The sequence below is a fragment of the Oryzias melastigma genome, linkage group LG12, assembly GCF_002922805.2.
Source record: "Oryzias melastigma strain HK-1 linkage group LG12, ASM292280v2, whole genome shotgun sequence".
NCBI classification, from domain to species: Eukaryota; Metazoa; Chordata; class Actinopteri; order Beloniformes; family Adrianichthyidae; genus Oryzias; species Oryzias melastigma.
The window spans coordinates 8,127,344-8,145,339 of NC_050523.1; the positions used below are offsets into that span (position 1 = coordinate 8,127,344).

The 17,996-nt window shown below is 37.4% G+C and overlaps 1 protein-coding gene and 1 long non-coding RNA gene across 2 annotated transcripts in view; one reads left to right on the forward strand and one right to left on the reverse strand.

The window, feature by feature from the left end:
• Window positions 1-17,996, forward strand: part of itga1 (integrin, alpha 1) — a 64,862-nt gene that overhangs the window by 17,117 nt on the left and 29,749 nt on the right. The window contains exons 2-4 of the mRNA XM_024299731.2: window positions 5,575-5,695; window positions 9,755-9,864; window positions 14,400-14,488. Coding sequence (XP_024155499.1) covers window positions 5,575-5,695; window positions 9,755-9,864; window positions 14,400-14,488 — 320 coding nt within the window. The remainder of the gene's footprint in view (window positions 1-5,574; window positions 5,696-9,754; window positions 9,865-14,399; window positions 14,489-17,996) is intronic.
• On the reverse strand, window positions 6,020-14,294 carry LOC118599420. The gene is made up of 2 exons (XR_004948760.1): window positions 14,245-14,294; window positions 6,020-6,291 (listed from the first exon to the last, which is right to left on the reverse strand). It is a non-coding gene; the product is annotated as an uncharacterized LOC118599420 (long non-coding RNA).

A 17,996-nucleotide genomic window follows, 5' to 3' on the forward strand; every position in this document is an offset into this window, starting at 1 on the left:
TCTTTCACCTACTGATCCTATAATCTACCAATTGTCAGAAGAAAACAAGTGAAACTAATACTAGAAGTTCCTGGGCACAAAAAAAAGAATAATTAAGCCAAAGATTAAACCAAAGAGCAAAAATGATCAATATCAATATGTATTTATTCAGAGTGGGCCTATAACTTATCTTATTTGTTACCTAAAACCAGGTGGAAGTAAAAAGATTTTATACTCCAAACCTTCAATTTCTGTAGCAAAAAGCTTCACTTGACCAGGTTGTGTGAAAGGGACAGTTACAGTAGATAAAGAGGCTGAATCAGCTCAGCTCCTCAGTATCTATTGAACAAACATACAAGTAGCTCTATGGAGTTTCCTGTTGTGGAAAGTTTTCTCTGTAAAGCAACGTGCAACTCTTTGAACTGCTGTTGTTTTCAGCCATGGGTTGGCTTATTGATTCAACTCTTCTCTGCATAGACATAGTCCCAGAGACTCAAAGGAACAAGAGCCCCTTGCTCTACAAAGCACACTTGGACCCAAACACACCCTCTTTCATGACCTCCTGCACACCCACGAACGTGCATCTGCCAAGAATGAGGCTGCGACCGAGCACGAGTCCGATGAGAAAAGGAAGTCGAAGTAAGCGAGGGTGAAATTTTTCAGGCGTCCATACCCCCGGCGTGATTGGGGAGGAAATGGTGTTGAAGGGCAAAACAATCGCAGGACAAGCTGAAGGAGCTAGAAAAATGCAAAGAAGTGAGAGTAAAAAGATATCAGAGATAAAGACACAAAATAAATAAAAAAGGTGTCATAACTGCTTGATCTGAAGCCAGGATGACACCTCAATGAGTGATAGAAAACTTGTACATCACAACAAAACTAATATTGGAATTACAGTAGTTCGATCCATTTTCTAAACTTGCCTAATCTATTTGTTGAGACTATACTACTGTTGGGGGAAGGTGGAGAAACCCCCTTTGATGGGTTGGTAGTCCATTCCAGGGGAACACAACTAAAATAACTAACTAAACACTGCATGGCTTCTGCAGCCACCACTTAGCGGGCCAAAAGATAACCGTTGGTGGGCCAAATCTGGCTCCAATTTGGGTCCCCATGGTTTAGACACCTGAACCAGGTAAGCAGTCATAAGTAGGGCCTGGATATCTGGAAATCATGCAGACACAGCAACCCTTGAGGTCTGGAGTTGCCTACCCCTAAACCAGGGCGTACTTGCTGTGAGGTGAGAGTGTTAACCACTACACCACAGTTAGAAGACCACTTGAATGTTTTTAAAAAGGGATCAAAATATGATCGGAGTGAGACTTTGAAGGTCCTACGGCTTTAGCTGAAGCAGATGAATACTCCAGGTGGTGATTTTCTCAGCTGGTTTATAATCAAACTGACTGATTTCTGCTGATTTCTAGCTTGGGTGTATCATGGAGATCTAACTCTTGCAGTCTGGATTGTTGTCTTCCAGGATGATTGTAAGCTGAAATGGATAAGTCTTGACAGTTAAGATGGAGTTTTATTGTGGGCTGGTGCGGTTGACAGACTGCCAGCTTCAATCAGGACCACATGGGCTTCAGATCAGAGTCCTTCAGACCAGAAATTTGGATTGATCCATATGGATATTTTTCTTGTAATAAACAAAGGACAGGAATGTATTTAGTATTGCACATGAGCAGCCGGGTGATTTTGGCACAACTATGGATTTCTGATGTTTCTTCAACACTTAAAGCTCAATGATATAAATCATAATGAGCACAAAGGAGAAAACTAGTTTTGTGGTTAAAATAGTTTGGCAATTGTTATTGTTTTACCAAAGATGAAATCAATTAAATTGTGTTACTGGATTGATTGGATTTGTTTCTGAAATATTGGACATCTGCAGACTCAAGTATCCCAAGGTTTTGGGATGCAATTTTTTTTTGCAAATTCTAGCACAAAATTCCAGCAACATCAATGTATGTTCATCTGTTCTAAAAATAACCTCTATATGTGAAATCTACCAAGTTAAGTTACTGATGTTTTAAGGCTGTAAAACTTCTCACTACACACTTTCTACACTTTTCTCATGATTATTTTCACATTTCTATTTCCTGTTTAAACTCTCAAAATAAGTTCCAACCTTTGTAGAAAAATAAGTCCAGGATTACAGAATGATGAAAACAAAGTTCTGCTTTTGATCTAAGATTTGTGTAAATGTGGTGAAATGAGCACATTCTGTACAGGAGACAGAAATGCCAATCAGGAAACAGAACACAGCACCCTGTAAGAAGGAAAAAAAAACAAGAAAAAATGCACTGAAAGAAATCCATTAGACTGCAAAAGGCGAACCGCCATGCAGCAAGGAAATACTGTAGCAATCAAAATTGATAAATCTCTGCCAAGATTTTATTTGTTTTTTGTATTACGCTTCAAATTTCTGAAATCGTTAATAACTGTGATTTATGTAATATATTATACATTAGTAATGGGTGACGTGGAAAAAATTGTATATCACGATATGAATGATTTTAAATTGCAATAACGATATATATCGCGATATACCACAATTATTACCACCATATTACTTTTCTCAGTCTTTATTTTTCAATAAAACATGTAACTGAAATGTCAAAAATGAGAAATATTTTTTAAAGTACACAACAGTTTTCAGTTTATCTCAATTTCAGCAATAAAAATAAACAAAAACAATTGAAAGATAGAAGAGAAATGGCACGATATGCATCGTCACATCATATCTCACTTTGTAATCAGATTATTTCAACCCAAACATTTAACTATTGTGTCTTTCATATGTATTTTACTTCTCAATCTTGTGGTTACTTTATTTCTCACATTCTTAAAATGGTTTGATTTATTGAAACTCCTGACTTGGGAGATGAAATAGAAACATTTGCTTGTGGAAAAACCTCCAGTAGTCTGGACAGAAAGCATAGCAGAAACTTTCCACTCTTCTCTGCTTAACATTGTTTAACACAGACAGAACAGATAGAGCCACACAGTGAAGAACAGCGTGTACACCAACCCCTCAGGGAGTTTGGCCATTTCCTCTCAGCAAAGACATCAAATCCACTCTTGAATTATCTTAAGTAAGTCACATTTTTGTGACTTTTCTGGCATTTTGATTTGAGTAGTATCAAGAGACCACAACAACAGCTCAGTGAAACTGGTGAACGCTTTGTGTCGGAGGACATTTTGGCTTAATTTAGAGCCACTCTGACTCTGAACTGTACTTGAGCTCATGCTGCTATAAATGGAAAGACCTGACTGGCCTGAAGCCATCTTGAATTAGCTAAATTAACTGTGTCTACAAATACGTGTGTTCGTGCACCTTCAGATTTCAAGCAGTTTTAGTAATGAAGTTAAAAGAAACAGAAATTGAAACTTCTATATAAGATGGAATAGTATACAACATTGTATATAGAGAGAGTAGAAGACAGAATTATTCTAACATTTGACTGTTTTTCTCCAAGTGTTTTCACATCTCTTAAATGAAGTCGTAATTTATTTTAAAAACTGTTAATAAAAAAGCCAGAATGAGGAGGTCACAATTAGGGGTGAGCATTGGCAAGAGTTTGTGTCACACTACTCATCACAATATGATACAATATATCCCAAGACAATACCACAGACAATATTTTACTTTTTTATTGTGACTTAGAATTAAGATTATTTGAATATTAACACCGTTCACATATATCATTTTTAAAATACTCTTTATTTAATAATCAGAACATTGTATTTTAAATACATCTGATCCTGGTAATCAGCACCAGATAAGGCAGGATTTCTTGAAAACCAGCAGGAATCTGGCCTTCAATGCCTGGATTTGGACACTCCTGGCCTATACCATGCAACTTTTTGAGCTTTTAAGTGTATTATACTGTTAATTTCTCACTATAACCCCAAAGCGGTATTTTGATCAGTTCACGTATTTCTGACTATTCTTCTGAAAACCTGTACTTTGAACTCCAACCCCTACCATACCCATAAAACGAGCAGGTTCTCACAATGTCACAAATTGAGAACAGCCCCCAGGCTAATATAAACACCTCCTTTCTTCACTGAACTAGCAGTGAATTGACAAAACTCTTCAATTTTAAATGCACAATTCGGTATATCTTCTAATAGTGTCCAGTTTCCAATAAATTCCAGGTCTCACAGGTGTTTGCTACTTTAGATCATGGGCTCCTTTGAGACAAACTCATGAAAAGGACTCATATTTTGTAAATAATTTGTTCTTTTATGTACCAAAAGTAATATTTGATCATATATATGTAGATATAGTTTACTCTGAAAGGCTTAAAAAAGCATGACCTCTTAAAATTTTATTGGTAAAAGTTGTAACTTGCTTTTGATCTGGACAGTCAACTTCATTTTGGGTGGATGGATGTCACAAGCACTTCAGCTTTTGTTTGAGTGTATAACAACCATATTTTTAAATTTTTTAAATATTTTCTATCGACTCTCGTGTTTGTCTTTGGCTCTTTTTCTTTATTTTATTTTTAATTTATTTAAATTTTCCTTTTTCTGAAGTCAAAATCGTCATTTTTGTTTAAAACATGTACTGATATTTAAAAAATTAATTACAAAAAAAGCCTGGCGATATACAATAATTTACCATTCGAGAGGTTTGATTCTTCAATATATTTACTTTATGACATTTTTTTCTCAAATCAAGCCTGTATGTTTCGGCCTCAAATGTCTTCGTTTATGAGAATTTCTCTGGTTGCATCTGACATCAAACATTTATTATTAGCACTTTGATATGTATTTTTTACATTAAAAGTGTTTTTTAATAAAATCAAATATAATTAGAATTTGCGTCTTAAACAGGAATTGGAAGCCATGTTCTTAAAGCTGCTTCAGCAGCTTTGACCATATTTACATCAGTCTAGACACCCCATAATGGTTCTTTATGTGACAGCTCCAAACATATTAGCAGCAAAGCATCGTCCACAATGAACAGCTTGTGTTTGCCTCCATGTATGTGGTCAGTGTTTGCATGTTCTGTTTTAAGTCCCACTGTTCTTACGCTTCACTTTTCCCTCACAAGCCCAGAAATTGAATCAATTCTGCTGGAGGAATTTGGTGGATATAAAGAGCGCCGTTGTAGAGCGGCCACAATGAGGCGCGGATGAATTTATGTCGAGTCCCTGTGATATATTCAGCTCAGTGACAGACGGAGGCAGACTGCGAGGAGCGCAGAGAAGAAGCCATTGTCCTGCAGCTCAGGATGAACTCTGACCAATGCGCTTCGTACTGACGCTCGAAATTCCTCCTGCTTCCCCCAGAATATGACGTATTTATGTGTGCTTTATTTGTGTCACATTTGTTGAACTCCTCTGATGTAAGTGTGCACACTCGGTGGCCAAGTTAACCAAAGCTCCCCCCCTTCATTTATTACATTAGGATGTTGTTTGTTTGCTTTTAATTTCCGTGTTTTGGTCTCCAGTAATTTTGAGATATTTCCTGAGAATGTTTATGAATTTTTAAAAGTATGTTTAGAGACATTACAATTAACTCAAATAACTGCTCAGCTCTTCCAGGCCCATCATGTGTGACCTTTCTCTTCCTTTGCCCTTGCAGTGCTTCTGGCATGCGTGTTGTCCTTCAACGTGGACCAGAAGAATGGTTTGTCCTTCAGTGGTCCTGTGGAGGACATGTTTGGCTACACAGTCCAGCAGTTTCATAACAGCGAAGGGAAGTGGTGAGTTAAAATTCAAAGTACATAATATGAAAGATCAAAAGTTGCAAAGTTAAAAAAAAAAAAAAAAAGTCTCCAGATTAAAATGTTCATAAAGCCCAGCATTGTGCATGTCTAAACAGGATGGAGTTCAATCGTTGCAAAAGATCTAAAAGGCGCAAGAAAAGAACACTGTCGAACAAGGAAACGATTGTACAAAGAAAAAGTCTGTGAGATTATTTTCTAGATTAACATTCGAAATCCTAAAATGAACCCTATAACTCTCCAAATTTTTGAAGTACGTGTTCAGAAATGCAATCCCAAAAATATAAAAAAAAAATGTAAGAATTTTTTTAATCGTGGGCGTGGTCATGAATACAGACACAGCATTCAGCCAGGCAGGTAGTAGTCTGAAACTGGCCGACCATCAGGTGATTTTTGGGGACCTTAGAGACCCTCCCATTAGTCAATAGTTGCACTGCTGCCTTCCTGCCACCAGGCGACCTCCAAATGTGCCTCCAGTCACTGCTCGATGTCAAAAACAACTGAATGCAAATGTGACAGATCCCAGGTGAACCACAGAAGAGGGCGGAGTCTGTCCAGGAGGAGCCACAGCCAACCTGCATAAAAATCAAACCAAAAATGAACCCAAATTCAAAAACCTCAAATGACAATTTCATGGTGATTGATTGATTATAAGGTTGTTAGTCATTAATATATAAAGAGATGTAAATATAGATATTTATGTCCTTCATCATGAGAAAAATGTCACAAGAACACGTTAAAAAACACCCAAAACACAATTTTCACCAGAGTAAATCTTTAACAACGACTCTTTTCTCTGATCCAGTGAAGGATCTGCAGAGGTGCAGTCACATATGTCTCCTGTTATCAGTGAGTAAATTACTGTAACTGATCTCACATGAGCTTGACCGGATTCCTGCAGCAGAGCAGCTCCACTTAAGTACAGTTTAGTCGAATGTGGAGCAGCAACAGGTTGCAGAAACAGAAAAACTAGAGTAACTAAAAGATAATTGTAGAAAAAAATGAAGTCAATTTACAACGCCTTAGCAGCATTTAACAAGGCTTTAAAATACGATTTCCCAGACTGCTTTGGCAGTAAGTTACGGATGCTTGGTGTCGGTGTATTTACGGGCTGGGCTTGGGTACTTCAGCGGGCAGTTTACGGTTAACAGCTAGTAGTAAAGGCACAGATCCTTGTTACAACCACAGCGGGTGTGTCACCCTTTATTTTCTTTTTAAAGGTAAATTAAAGATTTATAATCCAAAACTCACCATCTTAATTTAGACTCTTTTGCAAACAAAACTATAGTTTTAGACCATCCTCTGTTGAATACAGTTATTATAATTATTTGCTGTCATGGGTATAATGGTTATTTGTCACTTGCTGCCCTTTTTTCTATGATAAAATCTCTTTAAAAAGTGATATAATGTTTTCTATTATGTACTCATTATAGGAAACACAGGATATTCAAGTGAAAAATCGTTTTTGTGAATGTTTTACAATAAAAACTAAAACATCTTTTTGCTGCTTCCTTTTTTATGGTAGTTAGTTAACAACGTACTGATTTTATTAAACCTTAAATCTTCTTTTAGACATCTTTTCTGACAAATTAAGCACAGCAAAACAAAACATTGAACATCTATTAAATATTTCTGTTGTTTCTTGTTTGTTAGCAATTATTTTGTAGTCTGAACTCCACAGTGACATTAGTTTGTTCAGCAATTAACTGCTAAATTAACCAATCAAATGTGCATTTCTGCTGGGTGGGGACATAAAGTGTAGACATTTTATGAGGCTGAAGCTTTGTGGTTTGCAGTATAGCAAAAGTCTATTAGCAGCTTATTTTCTGTACTGCTGTGTGTTTATAGAGTCTAGCTTGTTTACATTCAGTTTTTAAAGCACTGGAACCAGACTACAATCGAAACTAAGTCAGTTTCTCCATAAACGAGCAGGAAAAGTGTCTCTAGAGTTTTTAGAAATCCATTTGTGTTTTATTTAAAAATCAAGGACTTTGTATTATTTTTAAGAAAAACGTATGGACTTCATTTCCAGGTATGCCAGTTTAAAATTTCTATCATTTCTTTTGTCGTTTGATTTTTTTTCTCATTTTTTTCGGTTAAGTTTCCTCATTTAATTGATTATATACGGTGGCTCTGGAGGGCAAATGACACCAACAATTTATTCAACACAAGAGCATATTAGAGAGAATTAAAAAAGCTAAATGAATAATAAAAAGCAACACAACGTTTTAGAAATCTACACAAAATTCCAGAAACCAAAACACAATTTTAGAAAACGTAAAATTAAAATAATAAAAAAAACATTTCAGAAAACAGAAGTAATTTCCAAAAATTCATATGAAAGGTTAAAAAAACAAAACACAATAAGAAACCGAAAAAAATAGAAACTATGAGATATCGCTGATTGGAGTATGACATCCTAAACAGCTCAGAATTGTAAAAAAAATGTTTTTTAAAGCTTAAAATAACTGCAACTATTAAGGTCACCATTTTTTTCCGAGCTATATGGGTTGGTTGGTCGGGGGCCCTCTGGTTCCGGTTGAGGACTTCTGGTTCTGGATGTTGATCATTGATGTCTGTCTTGTGACACCAGTAAAGTTAGGTTTGGGAGGCTGTAAGCTAGCCAGAAGAGCATGTAAACAGAGAGCTCTCAGCAACAGAGAGCAGAAGGTGGGTGGAGTTGCTCCGCCCAATGGTTCCACCCACAACTCGAAGGTGAATTTTTAATAAACTCCTGCTGCTTTGCAGAAAATAAGTCCAAGAAAACAACAGTTTTTTTTATCTTGGCAAATAACACTATAATTACAATTAAAAGACCAACATGAATGCTTTTAAAAAGATGATCGGAGTGGGACTTTAAGCTGGTAAGACAGTTAAATCTAAGAGAATCAACATGGGTGATTCAGTTGGTGAGTTGTGGTGGATTCAACCGATGGATCTCTCAGAGAAAATCGAGCTAAAAAGCGCCATAAACAGCCTTCAGACATTGATGTGTGACTGGCTTAACTGGGAGGTGACTGATGAATGGCAGATGTCGCCGCCAGGCCTCCGCCCTCAGCAGTGTTGAAAGGTTAATCAGCAGCACAGCAAAAACATGTGGCACAAACACTCCATGATTCAGTTCCTATTCTTCATTTTTCTCTAATGACATTGCAAAACTGCTCGTAAATTAATAATTGTTGATTCAACCACTTATGTTGCAAAAATTTCCCATTTCAAAAAATCTAGTTTGGGTTAGGACTATTGGGAATTTGGTACCACCGAATCCATGTTAGCGTCAATATAAATGATTTAATAAAAACGAAACATCTCCTGACTTGAGAAATGGTTTGGAAAATATCACTTATGGTGTAATAGTTGTTTATTCATCCTATATTAGCATGAATGTCTAATTGGTGTCGTAAATTACGTCGGGTTTCTTACAGGATGCGGACAGCCAACCAAGTCTGTTGCTGTTGCACTCTGCCTCTGCTTTCAAATGGCCAGGCCTCATTAGGTCGGAAGAATGTTAACAAGCTTGAGTGTTCAGAGGAAAGCAGATGACCGCCTGCTTTCAGCATCAGAGGGACGCAGTGTTATGAAACACACGTATGGATGTGTGACACCATTATGAACCTACAAGGCCAGTGTTGACCTCAATTTACAGAAAACGTTCACTTTTTGCAGGTGATCAGGAGAACTTGGTGCATTGAAGAATTAAAATTAAATTTCTTGTAATCTTTTATTGTGTCTGGAAGATATTGTTAAAGGGCAACCACAAGAGCCAACCATAATAAGCTAAAACAGCTTTCCCAGTCAATCTTAACCAGTGGTTAACGCTTCATTAAACCTTGTAACTGCGATTAAGCTAAGATCTTAATTGTTATGAACCTCAGAGGTGGGCCTCAGTCCCGGCTATCAACCTGCCAACACTTAATTTTTGTTGAAAAGCTACATTTTGTGCTTATTATCATAATTGTCAAACCCCCATGCCGTTCTGTGGGTTTTGGCTACATTAACGACCTAATGCCAGTTCCAACTTTTTCTCTGTTTCTGCAGGGTTCTGATTGGATCGCCGCTGTCAGGCCAACCAGCAACACGAACCGGGGATGTGTACAAATGTCCTGTGGGAAAGCAAGATAACAAGTGTGTGAAACTGGACCTGCCAAGTAAGGACTCCATGTCTGGGTTGCAATTCATAAATTTAACAGTCAAAAAGATAGGATTTGTTGTAATAATAATAAAAAAGATTAATTTTACACCATCAATATTTCTGAAGAATTATTATTTAAAATAAAGTTAATAATACTGGAGATATTGCTTTATATTAAAGCATTGCTAAGTCTCTAAATCCCACTCCAACCATTTTTATTATTTTGTAAAATTGTTCCTAGTGGTCTTTTAATCAGCATTGTGCAGTAGCTCATTAGAAATACAATTCTGGGTTGTAGACGGGGCTGTTAGCTTTCAGCAACCTAGCTTACCTTCTCTCCCGGTTGCTGAGACCCCTGGTTGTGCAAGCTTATAGCCTCAAGCTAGTATTAGCAGCACAGAAATAACAACGAACACCATTGGATTAATCCAGATGTATAGTTTTAAGTCTGGCGCCAGCTCGGACGAGAGAAAAAAAGACGTAGATGGATCTAGTCGTCTACAAGTAGATAAATCACTTGTACTCGGATCTTTGTGAGAAAAATGCTACAAGGGCAAGCTAAAAGCACAAAAGAGACAATTTTCATCCTTTTATCAATTCTTAAAACATTATTGATTGTCTTTTAATTATGATTGTTCAATTTTTTTGCCAAAATTTTAAAAGTTCGGACGAGAAAAACAAAGACGCACATGGATCTAGTCGTCTACAAGTGGATAAATCGTACTTGGACCTTGTGGGCCACTCAGTGTATTTTCTACATCACAAATAGGTACTATTTTAAACAATATTATTTTTTCTGCTCCTGATTCAGAACAATTTGAATAAAAAAATACTCAGAAATTGAATCTTTTGCTTATTTTTCTTTATGCATCAGAAAAATGTCACAACAATATGTTAAAACCACACATTTTCCTTGGAGTGGGTCTTTAAAGATAAACCTACCTTAATCCCTTTAACGTTATTTATAGTTTCACCCAAAATAAATTACAGAACAAGAATAAAACATTTGAAAAAAATTGATAAAAGTCAAATATTGGTTCACAACAATAGCTATAGTTGCCTGGAAGCAAATTCTTGACGCGAAACTTTAATGTCGTTATGCTTTTAATAGGACATGTTTTAATTAAATAGTGAGGAATTCTGTTTTTACTGAATTATATTGAATTAAGTCTGTTGTTTTTTTATCTATTTACAATAAAAAAAAATACAGTTTATCTTCTTTCATCTTTTGGAAAAACAATCTTCTCAAAGAATTCAAACTGTACGGATTCTTTCTTTATTTTTGATGTCATCAGATAGCTGAGCTAAACTAAGAATAATTGTTTTTTTATTTATTTAATTTAGTCAACTCCAAAATGATAAAAGATTAACAGCATGCTCACACACTTCAGCCCACTTCATTTCTAAAACTTCGTGCTTAGCAGCAACTCCTGCTGGAGTCTCCTGGAGAGGAAGTCTGGTCCATCTGAGCAGGAAGACAGTAAATAAACAATGTTTTTGTGTTTCATCCTTCCAATTTATCTTAATTAAAAAGATAAACAAAGCTTAGCTCCCAGTCAGCAGCCTGCCAGGCCCCCATTAGTACTCTGTTTGTCTGCACTGGGCAAGTGGGAACAAATGTGTACTCCAGGCCCTTCAGATTCATGCTAAAAGCCACATCACAGCTGTTCACACCTCACAGGGAAAGCCAAAGTTTCCTGCTGTTGGTGAATGATCAAATAGGAGAGCATTTGTTTTTATCTCAGATGAGTTAAGCAAAAGCAAGATATTAGAAGCTTAAGTTTAGTCTGGAAAACATCCACGGAGAGTTGACTCAGCCTTCCCTTTGGAGCCAGAGCCTTGGTTCCATTATTAAAACAGCCGGAACAGGGAGCATTTCCTAAATTTAGGATGAAAATAATCTTGACCAGATACGTTTTTGTGAACACTGGCTCATCAGGATGTGTTCTGTATTTAATTAAAGGAACATTTTTGCCAATCCTCTGTTACTTTGATTTATTTAATGTCAACACCCAATCACAGCAGCCCTCTCCTGGATTGCACCAACCGTCTCCTCGCTGAGCTTTCACACAAGTACGCACAAGCAAAACCATAAGAAGCAACTCTTAATTGTGTGGTTGTGGTGGTGAAATGCCTAAACCCTCCAAACTATTAAAGTAAAACGTTGTTATGCCATGAGCATTATGTGTGATGAAACACTGGGGAACAGTCAACACCCATGATTTTTGGGGTTGTCTACAACATGGTTACATTCTGTTTAGAAATAAAATCCATGTTGCAAAAACTGCAGATTGTTGGCTGATGAACTCTTAGGCTTCGTGCTTACAAACTAGGGAATCATAAATCTGGAAATCTCTCATATTACACATTCAATACACACCACATTTGCTCAAAAGTTTGCAAAAAAAAGAAAAAAAGGAATCACATTCAACAGATGCCTTAAAACAACAAATATTGATTTGCTTGCAAGTGAACCCTTGTGTGATTCATCAAAGTGAATCAAAAAACGGAGGAGATTTTCCTGCAAAGTCCATCTTAAGAACATCTTACGCAATAAATCCACCAAAAAATCATCTTCTCTGCCTTCTTCTATTTTTAACTGCAAAACAGCGGGTAATTCAAACAAAAACCAAGTTCAGCTACTGCCTACGTCCCTAAGAAGTTAGCTTTTGTTAGCACAAGCTTTGACCGTCTAATTAGAGGCAAATATGTCATGAAGCTACAGAGACACTAACTCAAATTCTGATTGGTTCAATCAATATAAATGTATTCAATCCATACATGGCTATGGTTTAATCAGCAGTGTTTTTATATGGAAACTGTAAGTGAGGACGGAAGCACTGACTGTATAAGGCAGACTTTAACGAACCTAGCAACAAGTGAGGGCTAAAATCGGATTGGTTAGAAACTAATTGGACTGTGAGAGTCGCCGACAGAACTGTTGGAATGATTTTAAAATATATTTTGGACAAATATGTATATCTAAAAAATGATTTATCTTCTACTTCTTTTCAAGTAATGTTAGGCCTTCACTGAAGGCTTTGCAGGCCCTGACAGTACGCCATTGGGGATTAGGATGGTCTTTCAAATCTTGAAAGACAGCTGTAAAAGAAAAAGTCTGTTCCGCTTCAACATTTCACAGCAAGCCTCTTCTAACTGCGCTAGAAAACAAGAGAAAACAAAGAAGAAGCCCCTCCCTGCTTGTGCAGTGTGAACACCATAGGGTAAATACACATTCTTGATCACATGCTCGGTGTGTCTGTACCTTGACACTTGCCAAAATGTTGGGCATGAAATCCTTTAAGAATCAAGAACAACAATCACATTTTGTGGAAAGATTCTACGGTTCACTTTAATCTACAGAAGATTTGGCTCTAAAAATCAAAAGGGAAATCATTCTAGCTTTAATCTACAGATGCACCATTTGAATGTTAAAAGGTAACACCTGGAATTCCTGAGTTATTTCAATGCCAAAATACACTCTGCATATGACTGTAGCTTTTAGGAAGAGATTGTAAGGCAAATTAAATGAGAAAATTAAGCAAAAACAACTATGGGCTAACGTGCAGAGGAAGTTTTTACCACGCTAGAAAGCACAGATCCCTGTAACAAAGCATCCGCAGTTCATTTACTCAGTTTCCAAATAATCAAAACAGGGCTCTTTAAAAAAAAACGATATATATCCTATGAAAAAACCAACTCAGTTTATTTTTAAAAGTGCTTTGGTCACCTTGTAACCAGTAGAGACAATGCTGGGCTATTTTAGCCGAGAACATTTCACATGAGAACTTTCTATAGCTGTTTATTGTTGAAGATAACCAAGAAGATTTGGCCCAATTTGTTATGATATCTATCAGGCGCCGCTGGAGACAAAGCATGCATTTGTTTCTGCTCACAGTCCCATAATGAATCCACAGGATCCCGACGCTTATCGTGTCTGTCAGCAGATAATGAAATAATAATCAAGGAGCTAAACTTCTTCATTTTTCTGTTTGTTGTTGAGAATTTAGTTTATTTTTTAATTGAAGGTCTAAAAATATATTTTTCAAAAAGTGAAATAACTTAAATATTGACGGAATCTTAAAAAATATAAATAAGATGCAACTTTTTACATCTCGTTTACATGAAATAAACTTTTGAGATGCTTTGTTTTGGTGCCATTTGTGAAGATTTGGTGAGAACATGTGGATCCTTCCAGCTTAAATGACATCCAGAGCATTCCCAACACATTAGACGCTGCTAATTTTAGCCACATGTTTGGATTGCTTAATGATTTGATTCCCCTCGTTCATTTCCTCACATGATCTGCGGCTAACAGCTTTGAGCCACGCTCAGAGAAAGAGCACTGTAAAGTCATAAAACAAGCCGTGCTGGATTACATGTCAGCGGTTATTACCTCTTCTGGACGGACGGAAGTTAAAAGGAGGGCGAGCGGCGCTCTTCCTGTGGGAAAATAAAGGAGAAGAATTTCTCCAGCTGTTTGTCTTCTCTGCTACTTTCTGTTGGTTTCACTCTGTTTATTCATCCTTTTTTTCCTCTCTTCTTTTTTAGAAAACACAACTATTCCCAAGTTACGTGAGGTCAAAGAGAACATGACCATGGGAACTACATTGGTGACCAATCCCACAGGAGGATTTCTGGTAAAGACTTCTACATTTTCTATACAAAGAGGAAAAAGAATTGACTTAAATTGGCCTCCTATGTGCTCGTCCATTGAACCTTTGGGCCCTGTGGACACAGTGGGTTTGGCTTGTCGTCTTCTATAGTTAGTTTTCATGTCATGGGAATGTAGTGGGAGAGTGTAAATCAACGATGCAGATGAAGTTTAATGTGAGATAAAAATCAGAAGATGCTTGATTTTAGCACACTAAAAATGCTGACAAGAATAAAAATGGCAGAACTGTATTTATGCAGCTTGTTAAGTGTCAAAAGAAACTTAGTCTAAGCAGCTGTTGATGTAACTGAAGCCAAAACCTTTAACAGAACTCTTCAACACCCCATTTTTCCTGCCAGAATTCGTCTCCGTTCACTGTTCGCACAAACACAATGGGAACGTTTAAAGCCCCCCTCTGATGAAAATCACGTTTTTTTCAATTTTTAACAAGTATGTGTGGCATTTTTCTTATGAAAGAGAACAAATGTAATAAGAAATCATTTTGTTTTTGCATTTCTGAGTATTTCTCCTTTTAAATCACTATGAATCAAACTGTCACAGACAGACTCTGTTTGAATTAATGATCTTCTTTACAACACAACAGCTCTGCTGCACATGCACTAAACCCTCATCTGGTCTGGCTAGCCTGTCTAGTTCAGGTGCCGGAGAAGAGAAGATGGGGTCTTCCGATTTACTGCAGTCAAATGAGCCGCTGTTTGCATTTCCATGGTCAAATCAGCCGTCACTAGATTTTTTTATGTGAGTTTCATACAATACTTACGGTAGCAGGACTGAGAACGCTGGAAAATCTCCACCAGACTCCACGGAGCTTCTTGATGTGACCACGGAAATGCGAACGGCGGCTCATTTGACCTCAGCAACGTCAATAAATTGGAGAATTAGCTAAAAGAGGAGAAAGAATCAGGATTTTGGAGGAAGTTTGATCCATGAAGCTCTTCACTTCCTCGTCCGAGCTGACATCCGGATCAAAACCATATTAACAACATTGCTTGACATTTTTTTGTTGCAGCTGTGAAGATTTACGCTAAATAGACACAACTATCATAACCACACAGGGGGATTAGGGGTGGGGCTGCTCAGCACCAAAAGCCACGCCCCCTCAGAGGAGATTTTGGAAACAGAGGCTTTAGATCAACAGGAAAAATTGCTTTTAGGTTGTAGGATTTTGGTTAAAAACATAATCATGATTAAAACATTACTGAGAACGTTTTTTTTAAATAAAAAAAATTCGTATCAATCAAAGTTTTGGATACAAAGTCAAATAAAATCACTTAACAATAAAATCTGAAAATAATAAAAGCAATTAAGCAAATACAAGCCGGCTCATGAGATCTACTCGCTGGAGTTAAAAGCCTGAGTAAAAAGATGAATTTTTAAAAGTGACTTAAAATCACTGAGGGAACTGGCAGACTTCACAAAAAGGGAGAGCATTCCAGAGTTTGGGAGCAGCAAGTGAAAAGGCTGCATCTCTTCTGGTGACAAGTCGGGTCCTGGGAACCAATAAAAACAATTGATGTCGACATGGATGATAAAAATGAAAACATTCTAAAAGATTATGAGCTGCTAGTCCATTCAAACATTTAAAAACCAGCAGTAAAATCTTAAAAACAATTCTAAAAGACAAAGTGAGGCGAGTGCAATATTGGAGTTATATGCTCACACCGTCTGATTCATGTACGTCTTTGTGTTCCTCGTCTGAGGTGGTATCGGACTCTAAACTGTACGGCTGGATAGCTCTGATATTGCTCGCTGTTTTTGTTACACCAGCATTGTTAGGTCGGGGTTGTGAGGGAGTTTAATCAAGCTAGCAGGAGAGAGTGTAAACAAAGGGATGATGGGAAATGAAGGTACGCCAACACTCCCACCCCACAACTCAGAGGTGAAGTTTTGATGAACTCTGCTGAGACTTTTTCATGGAAAATTATAGTTTTTTTAATTTCTAAAAAGTGGCATAATCCTAATCATTAAAAAAATGCCTGCGAATGATTTTGTAATTGATCAGAAGTTGATTAACAGCCACAGATTTGATGAATTCTTCCTTTAATTGCAGTCGATATAACCCGCTAAAGCTCCCACTGAGCATCAGAGTGTGGAAGAAAAGTTAAGTCGTTTAAAAGTCGACAGATGTTGGGACCAGACAAACGGAAAAGATGGGTTCATTTTTAAAAAGCACTGTGTGTGGCTGCACTAAAGTAAAGCCAGGAGTCTTTAATGTTTTTATTTCTTAGCAATGGAACCAGATCAATTTATATAAATAGAACCTTAAGAAGGGTTGCACAGTGGTGTAGTGGTTAGCGCTCTCACCTCACAGCAAGAAGGCCCTGACTCAAATCCCAGCTGGGTTGTTTCTATGTAGAGTTGCATCCTTTTGGAGTTTTCTTCAGGCTCTACGGCTTCCTCCCACAGTCCAAAAACAAGGTATGTCTGTGACGCTGAAGCAGAGTGGCGACCTGCTCAGGGTGTTCCCCGCCTTCAACAGTAGCAGGGGTGGTTCCAGAAACCCCATGACCCCAAAAGGGATTTTTTTGAAGATGAATGCACAGATGGAGAACCTTCCACTCTGAAGGCCTTAGTAGAAAAGAACCCCCAAAAAATTGACAGGTTTTCAGAAAATTTGAATTTCTAATTCTTATTCTACTCATTTTCAGCTTCAAGAAACACTCCAAACATCTTTTTGTCTATTTTAAAAGCATTCCCAGTGATCTTTTAATTATAATTATGCTGGGGTTTTTTTTCCGAAATAAAAAAAAGGTGATGTTTTCTAGGACAGGAGCCACCCTGCCTGCCCTAGCTCAAAAATACAATCTCTTTCAAACTGTCTTTCTTCATCTGCTTCTAATTTACAGCAATTTGAATAAAGAAATAATCGGGAACTCAAATTTTAAGCTTGATTTGCTTTATTAGTGTCCTCCAAAATGCCACAAGAACATGTTAAAAACACGACTTTCATCGGATTGGGTCTTTCAACAGATTTTCCTTTAAGCACAATCAGCTGCTTTCATGTGACTTGCCAATTGTATGTTTGCATCAATGCAGTTGAATGAGCTTAACTAATGTTGTGGTTTGTAATTGTGAGCATTTAGCATGGAAAAGCGCTCTACAACCTCATAGCAGAACGTTGGCTGACGCATGATTTCACCTACATGGTTCTGAAACATTTTGGAGGCAAAAATTAGGCCAAAAAGTCATTTTAGGGTTATTGTAGATTATTTAGAAGTTTACTCTCAAGCAGATTTCTGAAAACTCAAGATGCATTCTTTGTTTCTGCGTAATCCTCTGAGGATTTTTCTCCTCTGTGGTTCCTCCAGTAGCCCTAACCTCACCCTTGACCTCCTGTGTTTTCAGCCTCTGAGTCTATTTTTCTCTGCATCTGTGTCTCGTCTGTGCAGGCATGCGGTCCTCAGTACGGCTACATGTGCGGCCAGCAGCAGTACATCTCAGGGGTCTGTGCGAACGTCAGCTCCTCCTTCCAG